This window comes from Saccopteryx bilineata, chromosome 2 (genome assembly GCF_036850765.1).
Source record: "Saccopteryx bilineata isolate mSacBil1 chromosome 2, mSacBil1_pri_phased_curated, whole genome shotgun sequence".
Classification (NCBI taxonomy): domain Eukaryota; kingdom Metazoa; phylum Chordata; class Mammalia; order Chiroptera; family Emballonuridae; genus Saccopteryx; species Saccopteryx bilineata.
Genome location: NC_089491.1, coordinates 342968709 through 342993924, shown reverse-complemented (window position 1 = coordinate 342993924; position 25216 = coordinate 342968709). Strand labels below are relative to the sequence as shown.

General features: G+C 46.6%; 1 protein-coding gene across 1 annotated transcript in view; it reads right to left on the bottom strand.

The window, feature by feature from the left end:
• Window positions 1–1028: 1028 nt before the first annotated feature.
• The window catches only part of AGK (acylglycerol kinase), a 57951-nt gene continuing 33763 nt past the window's right edge, over window positions 1029–25216 (bottom strand). Inside the window, exons 9-16 of the mRNA XM_066262468.1 lie at window positions 20475–20544; window positions 15111–15190; window positions 11835–11892; window positions 10078–10225; window positions 9559–9656; window positions 5030–5100; window positions 3094–3178; window positions 1029–2094 (exon numbers count right to left, since the gene is read on the bottom strand). Coding sequence (XP_066118565.1) covers window positions 1957–2094; window positions 3094–3178; window positions 5030–5100; window positions 9559–9656; window positions 10078–10225; window positions 11835–11892; window positions 15111–15190; window positions 20475–20544 — 748 coding nt within the window. The 3' untranslated portion in view covers window positions 1029–1956. The remainder of the gene's footprint in view (window positions 2095–3093; window positions 3179–5029; window positions 5101–9558; window positions 9657–10077; window positions 10226–11834; window positions 11893–15110; window positions 15191–20474; window positions 20545–25216) is intronic.

Below are 25216 nucleotides of genomic sequence, written 5' to 3'. Positions count from 1 at the left end.
TAAGTGAATAAAAATACAAATCCCCATGTCCCATTATTTCAAGAGGAGGATTAGAGGCACTCCCGCTGGTGGCCCAGTGAGGAGGAAGGGAGCAGGTGCCAGCCAGGTGGCCCTTTACATCCTTCTAGAATGAGGACAAGCCACATCTTCTAGGCTCATGCGCATTGTTCTCATACCGTGGTGCCGCCTCCGCCCTCCGTGGGCAGTGTGGCGGGGTGGCCCTGACTGCACGGAGCACAGCTTTCAGCCCCTCTCTCAGGATGCCCCCGTAAGCCTTGTTTTCCGTGCTCGTCACATGTGGGTCTTCCGTAGCTGCGGCCTCTCCCTGTGGAGCACCGGTCTGCTCTCTGCGGGGTCCCTGGGTGCAGGCACATACCACCCGAGTGGAGTCTGCAGCTGAAGCCTGCTGGGTGCCCCCACACTTTCCTTCCTCTTTGCAAAGGGAAGGCGCATGCTCTTCCCACTCCCTACGGTGCTCAGCCCTCTGGCATGTGAACCTCAGGGCTCCAGACAAGGGAAGTGGCGAGGGCGGGGCTGGGAGTGATGACATGACCCACTGGCTCACCCCTGGCTGGTCAGGGGCCCCAGGCCTCTGCTTTCAGACACTGATGGGAGAGCTAATCAAGCTGCTGACAGGTCATTATTTTTCATGATAGAGCATGGATTTTTGACATATATTAATGTCATGCAGCTCTCTGAATTCCTTTGGAGTTAGAATTCTGTTACCTAGTTATTTATGTGCTTACATCTCTAAAAAATGGAACCAAGGAATGTAATGTTGAGTATTTCATCTTAGCGATAAAAAACATTTATGTATTCCTAAATGAACTAATTAGGATAAAGAGCATTCTAATAAATTTTAATTATTAAAACCTTATAATATTATTTTCACAACTGTATATCAATGATTATAACATTCTGTGCTGAGTTAACACTTAAAGAACTAAAATATTTCTGGCATAAAACCAGATAGTAGCATCTTCTGCTGAAGTATATGGAAATATACACACAAGGAGAAAAATCATTTAAAAATTTTCAACTACTAAAGACTAAAGACCTTATTTATATTTTTGTAAATGGATGATAAGTGTCAAATTGCTATGTATTTAAATCACACTATGTTTAAAAGAGTGAAGTAACAGTTTTTATTTTAAAATATCAGTATTTACAGGATGGCATAAAGCATATACTTTGGCAACTCTCACTTCCCATGAAAAATTTTAGATGTCAACGTAAAAGTGCGACGGGACACACTGTTTCTCAGAGGCCTCTAGGAAACACACACTTTACAACACGGCCCAGGAGAGGCTGGGGGCGCCTGCAGTGGAATCACCTGGGAGGACGGCTGCTCTCTAGGAAAATGCAGATTCCCGGGCTCCACCCAGATTGACTTATTTAGGTTTGGGATGGATGCCAGGCAAGACTGTATTCAGCATGCACCCCTGGCGATTCTCATGCAAACCAACATTTAAGAACCACCACTTTAAAAAACAACACGAGTATTGTACAGGGTTTCGGCCGGGGCCGACGAGGGCACCACCTCGCCCGCACTTTTGACGGAGCGGAACAAGCCATGTGAGGACTCAGGGCTGCCCCAGCAGCACCCACAGGGAAGCCCGTGCCAGGACAAGGTGGCGGCAAGTCCTCCGATGGCCAGAGGACAGTGGGAGCAAGTCAAGGGTCCTGCTTGCCCCTGTGGTGGCACGTGGGGGAGAGCCAGGTCAGGCCCCGCCCAGCGCTGAGTGTGCGACTACCCTGGACCCAGCCCGCGGAGGGGCCGTCACGGCAGTCGGACATGCGTTCATGGAATGGAACAGGGCAGGATGCCTGGGGGTGCTCAGAGAAGGGAGGATACTTGCCAGGGGTCCTCTGACAACACTGGGGATGGGGGAGGTCTCTGTTCCCTTTTGGTCCCACCGGTGGCCTCCGGTGCCGTCCCAGGGGCCACCCTGGCCGCTACGGGGCCGTGCTCCACTGCAGCTGCTCCCTCTTCCTGGGGTCGCAGAAGAACCGCAGCTTCCGGGGCAGCAGCTTCACCTGCACGGGCACCGCCTCATACTCCTCGCTGTCGATGCTGAAGGAGCCCCCTGTGCCCTGCGGAGGAGACAGTGCCCACAGCTTGCACTCCCATCGCAGGGTCCGGTTGGCACAACAACCCGGTGCAGCTCAGGCCTCTTCTCTGAGGACGTGGTGCCGACAGTGGGCATCGTACTGGTTCTGGACACATCCCAACATGGCCATCCGCGAGGGGGGCTTTATTGTTATTGTTTGGTCTCTATCTCCTACCGGGACACTTCGGGGTTTGGGAAGTAAGGTTTTAATTTTCAAATACATATTAAGAGACAGGGGGCCCTGCTATATCTTTGAGGAAGGAATTCATAAATGTAAGATACGCTCCATGTCCTTCCCTACCCCAGGCTTTCTCAGTGAGGCGTGGGAGGGCACATTCTCCTGGGAAAGCCATCACCTCATCTGGCTGTGCTCAGGGTTCTCCTGTGGGACTTGTGCATTTAGCTTTGTGCTTAAGATGCAGCAAGTGACATTGCAGATTCTATCAGCCACTCCCAGAACTCACTCAGCATTTCTATGTTGACAACCTGGTGCCACTGACGTCCTTTCTGGACACAGTAGTCCAGTGGCCACATGTCCTCAGAGGCCAGCGGTGGTGACTTTTTGTCCTGAGGTATTACTAATAACCTTACAATTTAGGTGGTTTTTCCAACATTTTCCCACTTATATGGGTGATATTCTTCTATGCTTAGATTAGCATTTCACAATACAGAAGAATTTAGTGCCATTCTGAAAACTGCTTCCAGGTCTTTCATGACAAGTATGAAGGCAGAAACCACCGTTAACATCGGAGCATTTCTGTGTGTGATAACACTAACTCTTTGCATAATTTACATATGGGGAAAAGATGCTCAGGAGACCCAAAGATCACTTTACAGAAGCGTGGCTTCAAAGCACTAGATTGTCATCTCTCTGGTCTCCTTTACGTGACCCGCAGCCTGACAGAGCGCCCAGCACCCCCTGGGGAAGCGGCACAGCAGATGGGCCAGGACAGAGCAGGCCGTGGGCGCTGGGCCCACTTACCTCGGGGAGAAGCAGGGTGCACTGGCTGGCCTGCAGACACTCGGTGCCCTCCGTGTGCAGCGTGGGGTCTCGTACCTTCTTGCTTCTGTCAGCAGAGGAGAAAACAAGCTTGGCAACCAGTCCTGGCAACTGCGTGTGACACATGTGACTACAAGATTGCAGCACGTCCATTCTGCTTTTGGTGAGGTCAAGTAGAGGGACCAGGACCCTCTGAGCACCGTGGTGTTCTGTGAGTCATTTTCCCCACGAGGCCACTTGCTTTTGCTCAGCACTGCACGATCTCTGGACTGAGAAGCCCTGCTTGCTGTGGAAAGCCATGCGTGACGTCCAGGCTGATTCTAAATCGTCCACATGCACGGTGGGCAGCGTGGCCAAGCGGTCTAAGCATTCAGTTAAACAGTCCACATGTGCTCAATTCTTGGGCTATTAAAAACCCCAGATTTAAAAATCAGAACTAAATTAAGTTCTTTGGGAAAAGTACTAACCCTTTGTTACTTGGCACTTTTGTGAGTCAACTCTTAGAGAAACTTTTTAGTTTCACTTAAGGTGGACATTTCCTTTCTCTTAGGACCCCTCAGGTTTACACTAAGCTCTCTGAATTCTTGACGTCAGAGGCATACGTAGCATAGTGCGCCCTTCCCTTCCCTGAGCGGCGCTGGAGGAAAACTGTCCACATAGCCCTCCCTGCACAGCAAGTCAGGGGAAGCAGACAGGGAGCAAAAGCTAATCTGAGCAAATTACAAATTAGTCCCTTCTTTTTCACTGACAACAGTAATTCATCATCAGTTTTCTAAAGCAACTTGACAACATCCTATGCAGAGACCTGGAGGAAACAGACATCACCGGATTTCACATCCTGTTACTGCTGCTCATGCCAGCCAGCATGAGGGACTTCACGCAAACACTATCATCAGTTTTCTTCTCTTTTTGGATGTCAGTAGCTCTGACCCCACTGGTCAGCCTCTCAGCTAAGACAGTGAGACTACTGCACACAGAGGGGATGAGAACCGTCACCCCTCCCTCCCGTCACTACAGGTGCGAGGAAACCAAAGGCTGCGAGCAGCTAGGCAGCATCTGAAGAATTTGAACCAAAGGCAAAAAAACAAAACACCGCAAACTAATGAAAGACATTGTGCTGGTGCTACTGGTGCAGCAGATACTGTAGCCATGGAGAATGAGCCACTGAGGCAGAAATGCCTAACCCTTCGGTGGGCAGGAGAGGGAGCCCTGAGCTGGAGCACAGCCAACACCCCGGAGCAGACAGCCAGTTGGCATGGTAACAGGGCTCCTCAAAGAGAGCTTTGAAGACTGGGGAGGGCCTAGCGCAGTCTTAACCAATAAAACTCTGACAGAAATAGGGCTTAGCAAATCAGACAGGACTTGGAAGGGTATTTTGTGGTGGAAAATGAAAACTTAGCACACGTCCTAAGAACTAGATACCTTTTCAAGTTTCTCACTAACACCCTGAGACTAGGACAAGGTGGACTGACGGACAGTGACTGATGCAGTGAAGGACGTCACAGTGAGAGAGGCTTTCCCCGCACATACTCTCATTGAGACGCAAGAACAGTCTGTAGGTAATAGGGGTGGTTATGTTACTTCAGTCCTCACGCAGGGAATGGGTTCAGAGAAGGAAGGATCTGTCCAAAGTATGAGCCAGAAAGTGGCAGAGTTCATCAATTCTGACCCTGAAGCTAAAATTCCTGATACATCCCCTGCTCCCCTGAAATCTCATTTCCCTGAAGAGGCAGAGACTGCTCCCATCCTCTGAGCTTCCCAAACGGTGCTGTGCATCCCAAACCAGACAAGTCTCTCTGTGGTCTGTCTCAGGCTTCATGATTGCTCTGAATACGATCAATACCAACACCATACCACACAACGGCTTCTGCCTCATTTCCCCCAAACCCCTGTAGTTACAAAATCTCAATGCACTTACCCTATAGTTATAAAGTCTCCTTTGCTGACACTGTCGGGTTCAATGCAGATGTTCATAAAGTCTTCTGTGCTCTAAAAGGTTAGGAAGACAAACATTACTGCTCTAAATTCTGGCTAAAGCAGCCTGTTGCCATCCTTACACCTTGGAGGTTCATATTTTGAAGCTGTGTATCATGCAGGGGACTTACTTTTAGTGACTTAAGTCCTGAGTATATTTTTGGTCCTTTTTTCTTTTCACATTAGGATCTTTATTGGGGTACAATTTATATACTATAAAGTTGTCTCCACTGTTTGTTTCCATTATCTATATAAGATAAATAAAAACTCAGTGGGGGCTTGCGAGGCTCTGTCACCAACAGCTACCGCAGCGGGAAAGAGTGGACAGAGCAGGTGTCGGGTGGGATCAGGAGCTCCATTCCGGACATGCGGAGACTGAAGTGCCCACTAGATGCCTCGGAGGGTAAGTTAAGCAGACATGCACACAAGTCCAGGGTTTGTCTTTTGCAATCAGTGCAAATGCAGATATCAACGTGTTGTACTACAGCGACTGAGATGGCCTTGTCACCAGGTGCTAGAGAGGTACCTGATAAATTAAATAGCCACTCCTGATAAGAATTCAATGAACCAGGAACAGAAGAGAGCTTCCAACCCTATAAAGGGCATCTACAAACCAACCCACGAAGGAAGCAGTGAGACCTGTCTCTCCACATCAGGAGGAAGACAGCGGTACTTCCACCACATTTCTACTCAACACTGTGCTGAGGTCCTAGCAGGCTAAGTATCTGAAGGAAAGAACAAAACTTGCACTATTTGCAGCCAATATGACTGAATTGATAGAAAATCCAGAGGGATCCATAAACTTAATGAATAAGAATTTAGTTTGCAGACTCAGCATCAATGTAAAAAAAGTCAATTCCATGTTCTACTAAATCAGATAGTTAAAAAATAAATTTTTAGTAGATACTATTTATAATAACATCAAAAATTAAGATAACCAGGGATATATGTTTGGCAAAAGACCAAATGTTATAGAGAAAACTATAAAATGTTGTTGAAAGATGTTAAAAATCTACACAAATGAAGAGCTAGGCCACATTCTTTCAATTGGAAAGTCAATATTGTAGAACTGTCATTTCCCCTCAAATTGATCTACAGGTTCAATGTAATTCTGATCAATGTAACAGGTTTTTATGTGGAACTTAATGAAACAAACATTCCAAAGGATTTATAAAAGGTCAGAGAGTCAAGAATAGCCAAGAGACTCTTTAAAGATAATTTTAAAATGGACTTATACAATAATTGACAAGCACAGAACTAGTACAACTATAGATAAATAGATAATTGAACAGAAACCAGTCATTCCATATACGCAGACACTTGGTGCATGACCAGTTTATCATGATCAGTGTTGGGTGGGGTGGGGTTGGACATCTCAGTAAGCGATACTTGGACAACTAGCTTTCTATGTGGAAAGAATAAAAAATGGGGGCCCTGCCTTTATCATTCCCAAAACTCAATGACAAGTGGAAGTATTTTTTTTTTAATTAAAAAAATGGAATCATTTGAGGCATCATTTTAACCTGGGTTTTCATTTAACAATCCAGGCTGATCATCTTTCCACGTCAGGAAATAGAGATGTTTTGAATAAATGTTGCAGAATGAACTGAATCGGCCCCCCGATCAGCTTGTCTCATGTGTTTTCCTGTTAGAAGTATGGTGAGCACTGCTACACAGGAGACCCTAATTTTCATACATTCCACACCCCCAGCGCCTCTTTGAGACTGGAGATTTTATATATATATATATATATATATATATATATATATATATATATATATATATATATATATTTTTTTTTTTTTTTTTTTTTTTTTTGTATTTTTCTAAAGCTGGAAACAGGGAGGCAGTCAGACAGACTCCTGCATGCGCCCGACCGGGATCCACCCGGCATGCCCACCAGGGGACGATGCTCTGCCCATCTGGGGTGTCGCTCTGTTACAACCAGAGCCATTCTAGCGCCTGAGGCAGAGGCCATGGGGCCATCCTCAATGCTCGGGCCAACTTTGCTCCAATGGAACCTCGGCTGCAGGAGGGGAAGAGAGAGACAGAGAGGAAGGAGAGGGGGAGGGGTGGAGAAGCAGATGGGCGCTTCTCCTGTGTGCCCTGGCTGGGAATCGAACCCGGGACTCCCTCACGCCAGGCCAACGCTCTACCACTGAGCCAACCGGCCAGGGCCTGGACATATTTCTTTAAATGACACATAACCATTGTGGGCTCTTACGTGGCAGCTTCATTGTCTTTGACTAGTTTGTTGCACTTGCTTTAATTCTTACCAAGGCATGTGGAAAAAAGGAAACACAAGTGTTGCCATTAGAGATAAGCAGCCAAAATAAGATTATACATTTTTATAATCGGCACTGAGATAAGGAGCACTCAGCCCTGTGCATGTAACTAATCTGGGGCACCATTGTGCACACACTGAACTCCATCCATTCACTGGTATTCAGCTACAGTGTCAAAGAAGATGAACGCAATACTGAAAATACGTGTGATTGGAGATGGGGTATAAAGGAAAATGTATAATTAGAAATCTTATCTTTCTCTTAAATTCTTCTAGAACAGAGCTATTTTTCTTTAGACCTTCATACATTTCATTTTCACCAGTGTTTCTAGAACACCACGATGTAAGACATAAGGGACTGTCGATATGGTGCATTACTCTGATGACTTCTTCAGGATAAAGTCTAGCAATATATTTAATAGGTCCCAGGGTAGGATTATATTTTAATGCTTCATATACGCAACCAGGATGCCATTGAGAAAGGGTGTTCTGAGAGACTCTCCCATCAGAAATGCGGGAGACTGCCCACTTCCCCACCCACCCTGAACACCTGCACGTTTTCACACCCACCCTGAACACCTGAACGTTTACACACCCACCCTGAACACCTGCACATTTTCACACTCACCCTGAACACCTGCACGTTTACACACCCACCCTGAACACCTGCACATTTTCACACTCACCCTGAACACCCGCACGTTCTCTAATCTATGACACCTCTTCAACAGTTACTATTTCAATTTGCATTTCTTTGACGTTGAGTGCTTCTTCTGGTTCCTTACATATGAAATACAGGTAAAAGTTATATGTATCTAATGATGTAGAAATTAAGGTTACATGAGCTGATAGGCAGAATTCTTAGGAGAGTGCCTACCATGTAGAATATATTCAGTAAAACGGAAGCTATTTTTTCATCTTTATTTCTTTTATGAATTTCTATTCTTGCCCTTTGCCTGATGTTTGTATTAGCCCTTTGCCCATTTCTTCTTGCTTTATCCTAAGGAGTTTGTTATTAAGGGAAGCTCTTAGCTCCTGGTCTGCCACATTCCATTACTCTCCCCAGTCTGTCATTGAAAGTTGTGTCTATAGTCTCTTGTTTAATGATAGACAAACGCATCGATGTGATTTCTGCCTTAGGTTCCATGCTTTGAAGGGCCTTGTCCTTTATATTGATAGTCACTTAGATTCCACTCTAGGGCTTTAGTGGTTCTATTTCTTTATATTTAATTCATAAGCCAACTGGAATTAAGTTAGAAGGTAAAGGGAGCTATGTTATACAAGGAACATGCATTCCTTTTACAATTAGGAGAAAACTTGATACTCTGAATATTAATACTGGAATCAGAATTCCCAGGTCATATATCTCACTCTACATTCATCACTATGGTCGGGTCCACGTGCTGGTCCCCAGACCAACGAGTCCATTGTGAACACACTACTCTGATCTGCACGAAACCTGATTATGACAGTTAGTTTAGAGTTGAGGGTAACGGTCCTGTTGGCATTCTCAGCAACATAAATTACGAAGGTCTTCCCTATCTCAGGGTCAGTAAACTGCCTGTGAATGGCCAATGACTGCTGGGGTTTCAGGTCGCACGGTCTGTCACAACTACTCAGGCCTGCCACTGCAGCACCAAAGTGGCCCATTCAATATAGATGTGAGTGGACATGGATTGTCCCATTCAACCTTACTTACGGATATTGAACTTGAACTTCATACACTTTCCATGTATCATAACTTTGTTTTATTTTCTTCCAACCATTTAAAAATGTACAATCAATTCTCAGCTAGACTAAAACAGGTGGCAGGCCAGGGTGCCAGCCCCCACTTTATCCCGGCCCTTTCTCGTGGATGGTCTCTAGCAGCCTGTCTGCTGAAACCTTCTCAAGTAAAAGTTCCACGAATTTCATCCCTATGATAAAAGAGAACAGGCTAACTTTTCATTCTTCAAGGCCCTCAACTGAGCAATGCCTGGGACATGTGACCAAGCGTGGGAAGCCCCAGGACACCCCTTCCCTCAGCTGTGGCTTCCCATTGCTGTTATTCCCAAAGGCACAGCACGCCCTCTCGTTCACTCCCCCCCTCTCTGCCCCACGGGGTAAAAATAAACACCCAGTCAGGGGAGAGCTCGGGGCCTGTCGCTCTCCCAGACACCCAAGGCTGTCCTAAGAAAACGCACACGTACCGTCGGGTCAAGCTGACTGTTCCGTGTCGTGATGGACAGTTCGATGGTGGACAGCTGCACATCCCTCCAGACCTCTGGGCTCACCTCTTGGGAAAGGGCTGTATGAATGCATTAGACATAGGTCAGCTGCTCCATTAACATCTCCTGGCTTTCCCATCATTGGCCAGCTGCCCAGCTCGGGCCCCAGTCCACCTGCTGACTCCCCACCTTCCTCCCTGCAAATGGCTAATGAAGGAGAAAGCCAGGCTCAGGATGGCTCTCTCTGCCTGAAACATGCCAACCAATGCAGCCAGAAATATATCACAGTTGTGGACAGACAGAGGGAGCCATTGTTTGTCTCTAATGACACAGGCTCCCATTCCTGGGACACTGTGCTGGTCTGTGCCCTGCTCTGTGGCACACAGGAGGCTGACTTCAACGATCCCGAAAGGCTTCCTCTCTCGGTAGGTCTGACACTCACTTGGGGTCAGTAGCCCTGTCCTGACCCGGCCTATCCACATTCAGCCGCGCACTGCTCACCGTCCTGTGGCTGTGCCCAGTACGACGCGAGCCTGCGCAATATCCTCCTGTACAGAGAGGGCCGCGGAGGGGTCTCCAGTGCCCCACTGGGGGGTCTCTCCTTCGGGCCCGTGTACGAGATAGAGGCCTGATGAGTCTGAGGCCACTCCTTTCAAAGTGAAGAGAGAAAAACATCTGTCATGAACACACGACTCCAAATGCTGGGAGTTTCTCTATGCAGAGGTTAGCATCTCACCTACACCTGCTCGAAAGCCAACTCGTCCCTCACTGGATGGAATTATCTCCAGTTGGGGGCATGGAGTCCTCAACCTTTCTTTTCCCATTAAAGACCTGTCTTGAAGACCATGAATTCAGTGACTGACTGCTGCCCACACTGAGCTCTGTAACATCTTTATATATGTTGCTCCTCGATTTCTTCCCAAATACACTCACTCCTCCACGAATGAAACAATTCCCTTGAGCAATAATAAGGATGCATTTCACTAACCAGAATTTATTTAGAAGGGTATGTTTTCAAATGTTTTGCAATGGATGCATGCTACTTTTATAATTAGAAAATCACGTGACAATCTGAATGTTAACATAAGAACCAAACTTTTCACTTCAGTCAAACATCGCCTGTCAGTTCTCTTATTAGCCAGCCGACCTGTGAATGTACTATTGTGATTTTCACAAAAGCTGAGCACAGTATGCAGGCCACAGAGAAGGACAACTTCTGTTCGCGTTTTCATTAATACAGATCGTTCAGTTTTGCTCTGTGCCAACATTTGTCGGCATGTAGCCCATGGAGCACTGCCCAAGGGACTTCTCTGATGACGGAAATGTCCTAGGTCTGGACTGACCAACACAGTGACCCCCGACCTGCTTTTGGCTAGCCTGGTTTAAAAACTGTCATATCATATACAAGCCTGTGTGATAAGATATATTAAGAAACAAATATTCAGCTAATTTCTAGACCAGGGGTCCCCAAACTTTTTACACAGGGGGCCAGTTCACTGTCTCTCAGACCATTGGAGGGCCAGACTATAAAAAAAACTATGAACAAATCCCTATGCACACTGCACATATCTTATTTTAAAGTAAAAAAACAAAATGGGAACAAATACAATATTTAAAATAAAGAACAAGTAAATTTAAATCAACAAACTGACCAGTATTTCAATGGGAACTATGGGCCAGCTTTTGGCTAATGAGATGGTAAATGTCAGTTCCATATTCGTCACTGCTAGCCGTAACAAGTAATATGACGGGCTTCTGGAACCGTGACGCGTGCGTCCCGCATCACCGGAAGTAGTACTGTACATGAGCGACACTGCGCTTTGCGTCGCTCACTGATCACCAGTGAAAGAGGTGCCCCTTCCAGAAGTGCTGCGGGGACCAGATAAATGGCCTCAGGGGGCCGCATGCGGCCCGTGGGCCATAGTCTGGGGACCCCTGTTCTAGACATTAATACAGACACGCAAGTAACTGATGAGGTATCAGTCACTCTATTCAAGGTCTAATAGAAACGAGTGAATGAACAAGCAAAGGGAAGTGGAACAGTAAAAAAAAATTAAATATGAGTCAGTATGTGAAGGGTGACTGCTTATCAGAACAGGAACGCTTTCGCGTCTGTCCATAAGTACGCATCCCCCATTGTAGAACTGGAGCGTGTCACAGACATCTGGAGTGACGAGTTTATTACAAGCCCAAGTCCGCACATCATGGAGCAACAATAACCCAGGGAACATTCTACATACACGGTAAACTGCTTTTACCTGAAGAGTGCTGAAAAAGTGAGCTGCTTTGGTCTTGAGAGGCCCAAGATACCAGTACCTGAGAAAGAGCAAGATAAAAATCTAATTAGAATATTAAAGGAGCGATCAATGGGCTAGATACCATTCCTGACAGATAATACAGGAGAATTACACCTCTAGTACCAGTGAGTGTCTGCCCCGGAGGTTTAGGGCTTACAGTCTGGCATAAAAGACTATGCCAGTAGATTTTCAATCTGCATGTCAAGGCCATGTCAAATAGCACTTAATTATTTTCTGGGGTGGATCGATCCTTGCAATTTACAAGGGACGTATAATCAGGGTCTCCCTGAGCCTCTCAGTCCCCGAGTCTGGCTGTAACGTACCTGTCCAACCAGAGCCCAGATGAGCGCACATTCAGAAGAGCACTGAGTGAGGAAGGACAACGGGGGGGGGGGGGGGGGGGGGGGGGGGGCGGGGGCGGGCTGGAGAGCTGACGTGCTACCCACAAGCTCAACATTCTCTCTCACACAAACACGCAATTAGAATTTGTAAAGCTGCCTGATTTCACATCACTCATATTCTGCAGCTGTAAAACGGCAAGTGTGAAAGCCGGCAGAGAGGAGGGTCTACTGCACAGTGCTCAATACATACAAGCTGCCGAGGACAGAATGTGCCTGCGTGAACTGGGGAAAAGCTTCAAAGTGGATTCCTCCCCTAAGATGCACCTTTCACCAGCCAGCCCATCTTAACTGCCCCCTATTTGATTTTGATCAATATGCATTTATTTGGTGCTTATGGATGTAACAAAAGAAATATAGAGTATAATATTCCTGACTTTCAGGGCTTATAATATGAAAAAACATGGTCCAACAAAGTTAAGAGCAAACAGTAAATGACTATATAAATATATACGATGCCATATAAACTATCACTGTTTATTGGCAGGGAGAGTCAAGAGGAACAAGAAATCACGAAGGGCCTCACATCACTGGGATGGCCATGCTTGTACAACGACCGCACAGGAACAAAGTCAGGGCATGAAATTAAGACAGGTGCGCTGGATTTGGACCCGGGACAGAGGGAAAGAACTGGCTCTGTGCGAGAGGGGCAGCCGAGGAGCTGGGGACACTCGGACAACAGCCTGAGCCGAGTGCAAGAGGAAGGACACACAATCCTGCAGTTAGAGGTGGTGATGGACCCCGCTGGGCCTTGCCACAGCAAGGGGTCTCGCTAAGACCCACTGAGTCATGTGGGGCCACTCTAATTATTATTCAAGCTAACCCTGGAATACTACCGATGACGACCTTGGTCAACTATTTTGGGGCTTTTTTCAGCTAATGTAATAATTTGCTTCTTTTCCCAGATAGCCAGACAGAAACATGTCCTGCCTAGGGTTTACCCCTAACTGTCTGCAGTTCTGTCACCTGTGCCGAGAGCAATTGTGACACGACACTGACAGCGGCCAGCTAGGAAGTCACTTCTTGCCTCCCTGCTGTTTCTTCTATCACACGCAGAGCGAGTCCATGCCGAGTCCTGGCTGAGGCACTGGGTAACAACCGGAACTTTAAAATTCCTTGCTTGGAAATCAATGAAAATATGGGCGGTGTGTGAGCTACTCCTAAAGGGACTGGTCTAGGTGTGCGCTAACCCGTTGGTCAGCACATTTCAGAAAGCAGTGTGTCCGTGTCAGACTCTTTCAGGGAGTTGCTAGAATGACTCGCCACTGCAGATCGAGCACGAGGTGACTTGGGGACTCAAGATCACCCTGGCGAACTTGCAACAGAAAAGATGTGAAATACTAAGGGGCACAGAGGGCAAAACAGTACAGCAGTCTCTCCCTCTGACGGCCCACCACCAGGACATCATGGCAGGGAGAATGAAGTGACACAGAGATTTCTCTGAAGAAGCTGCAGGAACGCCTATGAGGTAGAGGGGTTCCTGCAGAGGCAGATTTAACGGCGGGTGCACCAGGCGCACGCCTGGGCCCCGACTTCTGAAGGGCCCCACAAAATCCCAACTTTACACTGTCTTCTAATGACATCAAGTTTGGTTTCATATGCAAAATTTTAACATTAATAGTACATAATATTTTTTATTTATTTAAAAATATGGTTAACATGTATTTTTATTTTCCTTGTCTCGCTCTTTTTTTTTTTCTTTTTTTTTTACATTTTTCTGAAGCTGGAAACGGGGAGAGACAGTCAGACTCCCGCGTGCGCCCAACCGGGATCCACCCGGCACGCCCACCAGGGGCGACGCTCTGCCCACTAGGGGGCGATGCTCTGCCCATCCTGGGCGTTACCATGTTGCGACCAGAGCCACTCTAGCGCCTGGGGCAGAGGCCACAGAGCCATCCCCAGCGCCCGGGCCATCTTTGCTCCAATGGAGCCTTGGCTGCGGGAGGGGAAGAGAGAGACAGAGAGGAAGGCGCGGCGGAGGGGTGGAGAAGCAAATGGGCGCTTCTCCTGTGTGCCCTGGCCAGGAATCAAACCCGGGTGTCTTGCTCTTTTTTTAAGGGGCCCAATATTTTCTTCTGTGCCTGGGGCCTCAACTGACCTTAATCCGCCTCTGGGTCCCTGGTGAGAGCGGTGTGAGAGTCAGCATCGCCCATTCACCTACACTACAGCTGCCAGCCCGTTTGTGTGGAAAGGTAAAAACCGACATCCTGGACATGACATGAGCCTTAGTGTCCCCGCAGTGTCCCCACAGGAAACCACTGTCCACATGGCCTCCACATCACACACCACATGGCACACCCCCTCGCCAAGCTGAGTTTCATGTTGCACAACAGCCTCTCCAAAAATAAGACCATGTCTGCGGCCACGGCCACGGCCCTCTCAGTGCCACCCCCCTAACCCAGGCCCATTGCTTCCACCTCGCTGCACAGCCAGGTACCACCTCCCTTCTTCCTGAGCGGCCCCAGGCCCTCCGGAAGAACACCCCTCAGGGAGTCCTCCCACCAGCGCTGTGGCCCGGCAGTGCCTTTTACTTGATCCCCAGGTAAGTGGGGTGTGGGATAACAGGTAAGCCAGGTCCCCTTCAGTGTAGCTCGAGCCTCAAACAGTTTGTCAAGAAACAGATGTATTCCCCTCTTCCTCGCCCACACCAAGCTAGGGGCTCCCACCAGCCCTTCTGCATGGGGGATCCAAATCTCGCTCCAGTAATCAAACACAAGTCAGCCTCCAGACCCAGCAGATCTGCTTCTAGAAGATCAGCGAACACTGACGCCCCAAAGGCAGAACAGGAGAAAGATTTTTCTGAAAACAATCATCGCACACCCACAGAGGAAGGCCTTACTTGCTAACTTGGATGCCGGCGTCTCTGAAGGACCCCCAGCGAAGGCCAGTCATGGCAAACACGGGCTGCTCCTTTTCACCCTGGAAGTAAAACACATCTTACTCACACGAATGGTCACAATAACTTGCCACTCTCTACAGGGAAGTGAGCAGCAAATGGTCGCGGCCTCGTTTTCATCCACCAGGATTCTAAAAGGAAGCTGGTGATTTAAGCAATCAACTAAGTGTTCAGAAAAAGTGCTTGAGAAAACCACACTCTCTCAATGGCTGGCAAGAGAACGTATTCTCATACATCAGACTATGCATCAAGGAGGACCTAACGGTGCCGGCTCTTGGACCTGTCAGCAGTCGAACCAGCCAGAATGTCTGTTCTCATGAACACGTCCCAGGCCAAGGTGACTGAAGCCTGCAATCCCTTTAGAAGGTCAAGAGCTCTCAGGACTGAAATCCGGCACTCCAGAACGCTTCACTGAACACAGGAAACAGATACCTGTCATGATAAGTTAGCTACAAAGTGATCTGGATTTAGTTCAGTGCTTTATGGCGAAATATTGCATATAGATTATAATCAGTGAGTTTCTAACACATCAGTGAGATAAGCACAAAAAACGCACAAAAAACATACACAAGAGAGCCACCGCCTCAGAGAGTCAATGCTCTGTGAGGGGCCTTCCCTAAAGGATGAGTGAGACACACCCCAGAACAGGGGACTTCTCCGGTCGCTCAGAACCCCAGCTAGCACCCAGAGTTCCCTGCGTTCCAAAGAGAACTGCTGCACTAGACACAGCTCCACACTCCCCTCCTACATGGGAGCAGGACCTGCTGGCTTCCACCACGGCCACCGTGGAGACTGGGGCAGCAGGAGGGGCCTGACACTGAGCTGCCAGCCTGGAGAGAATCTGTGGACTGGTCTCAGGGCGGGGTGCTCCCCCATCCCGTGGTTTCTCCCGAGCCCACTATGGGGAAGCCAGGCGAGGGGCTTCTGGAAGGATCACACACAAACAGGAGGCCTGCAGGTAAAAGACGTGCCTCTCATTCCTGTGTGTCTGCAGGAGCAGAAGGCCAGCCTGCCGCTCTGCTTCCTGCCCCTGTGCAAGCAGAGGGAAAGGGAATAAGGGGTGGCAGGACGAAGGGTGACAACAGGGCCACCCCGGCTGCACTGGGGGTGCATTCATCTCCTGGAGCCGACTGGGCAGTGTGCAAAAGGGCGGGGCTTTCAGCCACCCCGACCAGATGAAGCTAATCATTCATTCATTCATTCGTTTCCACAGAATTTCCATTAACAAATATATGTTATACATTGGGGACCAGCGATAAAAAAAAGTCTGTCCTCAAAGGGCTCAAGGTGCAATGGCGGGGGTGGTGGTGGTGTGTGTTCAGACACAGACAGTAACAATACAATGCCAGCGGCTCAATCAACAGAGCTAAGTATTGAGTGTTCTGAAATACGGAGCAGATGCCACTGTAGAGCAGGTGTGGGGGGAGCAAAGGGGATGGACACTTGGGAAGAAGACACAGAACATCTAAAACAAAAGTAATTGTAAAGAATAAGGTGCTCGGATTGGGGGAGGCTGGGGAGAAGCGTGGAGAGAGACAGGAATGAAGAAGGGTGTTCTAGCCTGAGGAATGGACCCAGGTAAGTTGGCTGGACCAATAGAAGCGTGAAATCCCCCAATGGTCCATACGACGTTAATAAGTGTTGCTACTGTTAAAAATAATACTGATAGAAGATTTCATGGTGAAGTAAGTTGGAAAACGCCAAACTTAATTGTTTTGAACAGGTTATGCTTACTGAAGTTCCTCTTCGAGTCTTGAATATGTGAACATGCACTATAAATTTCCCAAAGGAGAGATACGGTGCCGTCTCCCAGCGATGCTATCTGTGCCGCTCTGGTCTGGGAGGGTATTGTGCATGGCTGACAACCCTCAGGGTGCTGGTCTAGATGCTCCCCACACGCACGGTGTGGGCACCGAGTGCTGAGACTCCTGCCTGGGGCTCAAGACTCTTCTTTTTCTGCTTCTGGGGCAAAGAATTTTAGGAATATTCTGTTCAGATTAACTGAGAAGCCTTGTGACCTCAAGGTTCCACTGATTTGGGGGACTATGTCCTAGCAAGGGGTGGCGATGGCTCTGACGACAGGAAATGTGTGTGAAAAGATCTAGAGAAGCCCAGCTAGCAGCTGATGGACACAGCCACCAGGACTCCTAAGAGGCCTGAGGGTCAGTAATGAGGCTAGTCCCTCTTGGAGCAAACACAGGAAACAAGTGAGCTTTGATGGACAGAGTAGAAGCTGATGGATGGTGTGTTCTCCCAGCCAATGAAGGTCTGGGCGGTAGTCAGGTTATGGGACGGACAGGTCGGTAAACAAAACCAGAAATGCACACACGGCCAGATCTCAGGAGCAAAAGGTTTGCTGCTCAGTTCACAGATTCTCCTGGAAGGAGAAAATCCCGAGGAAAATGGCCTCATGGTTTGCAGAGGAAAATAACTGGGAGAGCTGGCTGGAATAAATGCTCAAGGAACAGTGGAAAAAAATAATTCCTGCCAGCTGGACAGATGCCTAATCTAGGAACCTGAGGAATTCTAGACGCAGGGACAGAAACAAAGGAGGAGCTGGGAAGTCAGCATCTGCAGAGAAGGCAGAGCCGGTTCACAGAAGGGAGCCCTGAAGTCAGCGAGGACTGGGGGAGGGCAGAGGGGGTGCCCTGCAGTCAGCGAGGACTGGGGGAGGGCAGAGGGGGTGCCCTGCAGTCAGCGAGGACTGGGGGAGGGCAGAGGGGGTGCCCTGAAGTCAGTGAGGACTGGGGGAGGGCGGAGGGGGTGCCCTGCAGTCAACCAGGACTGAGGACTGAGGACTGGGGGAGGACGGAGGGGGTGCCCTGCAGTCAGCGAGGACTGGGGGAGGGCGGAGGGGGTGCCCTGCAGTCAACCAGGACTAAGGGAGGGTGGAGGGGGGGAGGGGCCCTGCAGTCAGCCAGGACTGAGGGAGGGCGGAGGGGGTGCCCTGCAGTTAGCGAGGACTGGGGGAGGGCGGAGGGGGTGCCCTGAAATCAGCGGGGACTGGGGGAGGGCGGAGGGGGTGCCCTGAAGTCAGCGGGGACTGGGGGAGGGCAGAGTGGATGGCGCTAACCCTCACCAGCTGCCCTGCACCCCTCTCTGGCTCTGGGTGGGCAGGGTCTGAAACAGTCCAGTCAAAAGAAAGGACTAGGAAGAATGCCATATATCTTTCTGGTAGTTACTTTAAAGTCGAGCACTACGCATCACAGACATCTATCTTGAGAAGATGCCTGTGAAGATTCACAGGTGATGCCTGACCAGGTGATGGCGCAGTGGATAGAGCATCAGACTGGGATGCGGAAGACCCAGGTTCGAGACCCCGAGGTCGCCAGCTTGAGCGTGGGCTCATCTGGCTTGAGCAAAAAGCTCACCAGCTTGGACCCAAGGTCGCTGGCTCGAGCAAGGGGTTACTCTGTCCGCTGAAGGCCTGCGGTTAAGGCACGTATGAGAAGGCAATCAATGAACAACTAAGGTGTCACAACGAAAATCTGATGGTTGATGCTTCTCATCTCTCTCCATTCCTGTCTGTCTGTCCCCATCTATTCCTCTCTCTGACTCTATGTCTCGGTAAAAAAAAAAAAAAAAAAAAGATTCGCGAGCCACATCACCTGGAAACGGTGAAGTGGAAAGAGCACGGACCACACAATAGAAAATCTCACTTCTACTTCTGTCCCCAGCACAACCAGTCACATGAGTAGGGAACTCTTTAACTTTTTTTTTTTTTTCATTTTTTACTTATTTATTTATTTTTGTATTTTTCTGAAGCTGGAAACGGGGAGAGACAGTCAGATAGACTCCCGCATGTGCCCGACCGGGATCCATCCGGCACGCCCACCAGGGGCGATGCTCTGCCCACCAGGGGGCGATGCTCTGCCCCTCCGGGGCGTTGCTCTGTTGCGACCGGAGCCACTCTAGCACCTGGGGCAGAGGCCAAGGAGCCATCCCCAGCGCCCGGGCCATCTTTGCTCCAATGGAGCCTCGGCTGCGGGAGGGGAAGAGACAGGAGAGGGTGCCCTGCAGTCAGCGAGGACTGGGGGGGGCGGAGGGGGTGCCCTGCAGTCAGCGAGGACTGGGGGAGGACAGAGGGGGTCCTGACAGAGAGGAAGGAGAGGGGGAGGGGTGGAGAAGCAGATGGGTGCTTCTCCTGTGTGCCCTGGCTGGGAATCGAACCCGGGACTTCTGCACGCCAGGCCAACGCTCTACCACTGAACCAACCGGCCAGGGCCACTTTTTTTTTTTAATTTGTGAAATAAGATTCCAGTACAGATCTTGCCTTCTTCATGGAATTGGAGGTCCAAATGAGATGCGAACTCACACAGAACAAAAGGAAAAAGCTAAATTAAAGCTTCCAAGAATTATTACAGATTCCAAGGATGACTTCTTTTTAGGGAGACTCTTCAGTTACATGTTTAGCAGGGTTTTGGGTTTGTTTTTAAAAGAAGAGGAGGCCCTGGCCAGGTAACTCGGAGCATTGTTCTGACATGTGGAGATTGCAGGTTCGATCCCCAGTTGGGGCACTTACAAGAATCAACCAATGAGTGCATAAATAAATAGAACAGATCAGTGTTTGTCTCTTTCAAAAAAAAAATCAATAATATATAAAAAAAAGAGGGCTTCAGCTGTCATGCTATGGACCAGGCTTTGCCTATTGGTAATGCTTTCCCCATATTCTGAGAGCCATTTCCAGGAGTGAGGAAAAAAGAGAAGACAACTCCGCTTCACTGGCTGCCCCAGAACGCACAGCAGAGGCCGCTGTGTCAGGTCTTCCAGGCACTGATCTGAAAAGTCTGCTGCTTCCTGCTCTGTGTACTGAGTCAGCAGTACAGAGCCCGTGGAAATCTGACACCGGTGTCATCAAGTCACAAAATCAGTGCATTTGAGAGAAAAACATAAAGAATTCCAGTTACTTCCTAGGTACTCTGAAATATATCACAACTCCATCGGGAAAAGCTACAGAGGAATGCTTATACACAACAAAGAGGCCAGGAGATGAAGTCTAAAGTTGATAAATCATAAACTAGTATCATATACTTAACACTGCTGAACTGTACACTTAAAACTGGTAACAATTATAAATTTTATGTATACTTAAATTTTTTTTAAAAAGCAGCATCGTAAGCATATTTATGGTGGTAACAAGAATAAACAGGTAAAATAATTTTTCTCTGGGGATTTCTACTTGGGGCAGAAAAGGGTAAGAAGAGGGACTTGTTTTCATTACCTCATTTTCTCATTTGAACTGTGACATTTTATTTTCTTTCTGTATATTACTTTGCCAATATTTTCAAACTCAAGAAGGGATCTTACCTTGATCTGCAAGACATCAAGTGGAACTGTCTCTCCTTTCACAATGGCAAGTGTGGCATCAGTGATATGTCTGCAAGATGAGAAGGAAACGGTCATGCTGTGAGAAACAAGCAACACCCCTGTTCCCGCCCCCTACACACTGCTGCCCACGGTACTAATGGTTGGCCAGGAAAACACGACAGAGTCTTTCAACATACTCTGAGAAAATGGAACAGAGACGTATAAAGAGTGAGTGATACAGATATACTGGGAGGCTCTGAGAGATATGTGAAGGGAAGGCTTTGGCAAAAACAAGTTTACACAGGTTCCAATCACTTATTTACTTAACATGGATGGAGTCTTTCCCTTATGTCTGATCCTGGAAAATACGATACCACTTAAATAAGTGGCAACAGAACAAGAACATGTTTCATTCATTTTAAGAAATTCAAGCACTTCACAAAGCAATATTTCTTATTAGGCTAACAACAACCAGAGGCTAACTAAAGGACGAGATGTGATGGGAGCTATCTTAGTAAAATAGAATCCAGAACCCCAGATATACTTCACTTATATTCCAAGATTACTAGGATATACTTTGTTTTAATTGTAGATGCTTTTGTTCAAAGACACAATACTGTTCCTATTTACATTCTGAAAGTCAGCTGAAAAGCTATAGGTAAAAAAGATATGTACCACCAACATCCATTCAGGACATGAAACTATTCCAGGCTTGGAAATAGTTCTAGGGTTCATACCCTACTGGACCGAAGGCTAGACATACATTAATACACAACAGAGAGTCGGCAAAAGAAACAATAAGTCAATAATAAGAGATCTGCCCATGGAGCAGGAAGGAGCAAACCCATATCAGACACGACTGTCTCCTCACCAGTGCGCCCACCCGCAGATCTTGGCTGGAACGCCGCACCTGCCCTACCAGCCTAGACGAAGCCCTTCCTGTACTTCGTCACTGAACTGTGTTCATTGCCTTCACAAGTTACATTTTTCTTTACATCATCTGCCTCCTCCTGGAGACTTAGAAGTTCCACAAGCTTAGTGATGATTTACATCCATTTGCTGACCAATATAAAACCTACACCTCATATCTATAAATATCCACAAATATTTCCTTCTGTATCTCTAAAAAAACTGCTCTTAAAAAAACATAAAATGCCATTATCTTATCTAAAACATTTAAGTAATCCTTCTAGATCAACATACATTTATCAATGTTGAAATTTCCCCAATTAACTTATATATTTTTTTCTTTATTCAAATCATTATCCAAATAAGAGCTATACATTGCAATTTGTTTATGTCTCAAGTCTCTTCTAATCTATAGATTCCCTCTTCTCTTTTCCCTGCTTAATAAAGAAATGGGCTGTCTCACTGAGTTTCTGGGTTTTGCTAATTGTAATATCTCCATGGTATTATAATGTGTCTCCACTTCCCGAACTTCCTGAAAACCAGTATCTAAAATAGAAAATGAGCTTTGAGTTTTTGGCAAAAATGCTCTATAGGTGGTGGTGTGTATTTCCATCAGCAAATAAATAAACTCTGATTGTCTTTTTGTGATGATAGAAAACAATGATAATCATTCACTACATTTATTAACAGAGTTGCAAAGTGGTGATCTTTTATTTCTATTATCCTTCCTAATTTAATTGGTGTACAAAGAGAAACATTTCCTCAACATCAATTTGAGCATCCTGAAATATAGATTGAGAAAATCAACATAAATACTTGTTTTTTTCTTTACCAATTTTCAAAATAAGTTGATTCCCTAGTATCCTCTAAAAGTGACCAACGAATTTTTAATTTTTATTTTTCTTAGTATCATTATGAACTCATAAATGGATTAAAAATTTTTGATATATTCAATACATTACAGTTACTAGTATTCTATTACCTTTGTTACTGTTATAATATTTTTAGAAAAATAAATATATTATTTACTAGTACTAAGATAAAAAAATTATTGTGCTTGGAGTTTAAGTATACCTGTAAGACAGAAGTTATTTAGAAATTAATTTCCATTCAAAAAAGGGTAGCTCCTCTTCTAATATGGCCCCTTCTAATTTATTCTGCTCTGCAGAGTTCTGATTAATAATGTGAATTTGGTATGAAAGTCACCTTTCCCTGGCAAATGACTGTAACTCCTATAAAATGGTCTTTCCTTTTTTTTAATATAAATACTTTCAAAGTGAAACAGTTTGTAAGAGAATTTAATTATAGAATCTAGACTCAGTAATTGTATAGTCATCTTATTTGTTATTTACTGTTTTCCATCCTAAATAAATTTTCAATAATGTGCAGAAAGTCTTCAATGTATTGGGTAGTTTGCTAGGCATAATCACATTTTATCTAACCAGTCATTTATTTATTTATTTTTGTATTTTTCTGAAGTTAGAAATGGGAAGGCAGTCAGATTCCCAAATATGCTGGACCAGGATCCACCCGGCATGCCCACCGTGGGTGATGCTCTGCATATCTGGGGCATTGCTCCATTGCAACTGGAGCCATTCTAGTGCCTGAGGCAGAGGCCATGGAGCCGTTCTCAGCACTCGGGCCAACTTTGCTCTAATGGAGCCTTGGCTGCAGGAGGGGGAAGAGAGAGATAGAGAAAAAAGAGAGGGGAAAGAATGGAGAAGCAGATGGGCACTTCTCCTGTGTGCCCTGGCCGGGAATTGAATCTGGGACTTCCACACACTGGGCTGACACTCTATCACTGAGCCAACCGGCCAGGACCTGGGTTTTTTTTTGGTGTTTTTTTTTTTAATTTTAACAATCTTATGAAATAAATACTATTGTTGTGCGTTTGACAAATACTGGGAAAGAAAGTGAAGTTCAGAGAGATAAAATTAAATGACAAAGATAACAGAGCAAGCATGTGGCAAAGAAAGAAAAAAAATGTCTCCAGGTCTAACTCCAAAGGTGTGCTCTCTTCATCCTGTGAGGCTGCTCTGGATAAACCAATTGGACGACTAGGGATTCCCAAGTGCAGTCCCACATCTCCATATCTGAGTCCCCCAGATCCCCCCACCAGTGCGGCGAGGCTTCAAATGTAAACAACTAAGTCAGGAGCCATCTGCAATGAGTGTTGCTAACAACATTAGGTACAACCTTAAGATACTTTAAAACCCCAAAATCTACATGTCAATGCAAATGCTTAGATTGCATTCTAGGTTCCTTAGTAAGCAAGTTGGAACATAAATGACCTATTTTACTTTCTCATATTTTTCTATGAAAATGCCTTTACCCCATTCCCCCCCTCCCAGTACAGATACTACCTGTGAAGTTTAGAAAATGAGATTCAGTTTAGGAAAAAGCAAGACAGATGATCACTTGCTTAGCTGAATCTGACATGCATATGTTAATTGTGTGAGAAGCTATCAGGAAGGGTCATGAAGCACTGTACTTATTCTGAGTTGTAGTTAGCACCTTGAAAGATTTAGGAAGTGCTTTGGAGAGACTGACCTTAAAAATAAATATTGCAACTTAAAAAAAGCCTTTCCATATTAAAATTTTTTCCCCAAAATTGCTTGGCAGAAGACAGCTAAAAAGCAACCTTACATTTATCATTCTCCAGCAATAGTTGCAAGTTCTAAATAAATCAGCACAATAGCACATAAACTATTTTTTATGATTATTTACCTGCAACATTCCCAACTCGAGATTCCCTTTTCCTCCACACTAATCACAGTATAACAAATCTAGACAGCAGAGCAGAAAGCAAAGCCTTGTTCTTTTCAAAAGCCTCAGGCATCTGCCATGTTAAGAGGTCTACACAATTCTGAACGGTGGACAGACTGGTTTAATTACCTAAGAGCCCTGAGACGTGCTCTAAATTAAGTTTTCTAAATCTTTAAATTAGAAATAGAAGCAGCAACAACATCAACCTAACTACAGTGGGAAATCAGCTCCCCCAAAACTGCAGGTGAAGACCTTGAGGGTGGGCACACTGAGCACCCACTGGCTTTGGGATGGGCAGGGGGTGCTCCAAGGAGCACGGTATCCCTCCGGATCACTGCCAGATTTGAGAGTGTTGGATTTGAGAGTATTGGCGAAGCAGTTTAAATAATCTGTACTGATACAAAGGGAAAGACTAGTGCTCTAAAGGAACCAAGATCCAAACTAGATAGGTTTTATTTTAGATAAGCAAAATTGTCCGAGCAATTCATTGCTATGTCTACTGCCCCTGAGAAATCCTAAACAGGGAATAAAAAATATGGCGAACTGAACCGGGCTTCGGGATGACTGGGGAGGAGCTAAGCACCCGTGTTAACACGGGCAGGTAGCTAGCTAGGTATCGATGGGGAAAGAGAGAAAAGGAAGTTGGACATCATACCGTATCAAACAGGAAAGCCCGCTCCCATTTAGCTTATTCTGCTAAATGCTAGAGCATTCATGGGCTCATCTGCACATTCCAGGAGCGCACTGAGCCCTCAGCCCTCCCACTCAATTTCTAGCCACTTAGAATCTTCCCAGGGCATTGTCATCCCCGTGCTGGGGGGAGGTGCTTCTATGCTTCTGCTTTAAGGTTTGCTAGTTGTCAGTCTAGCCTAGAAGAAGTATCTGATTGGTTAGTGGGAGGAACCAACACGAACCTGTGAAATTTTAATAAAAACTGATTGGCTGGTTTAAAGGAAAGCTATTCCTTCCCCAGCCCCAAAATATAAACAAGGGGTTAACAGAGAGCCATTCCTTATTTTGCCTTTGGCCTCAAAGCCGCCCTGCTTAGAGACACGCTAACTCTGTTG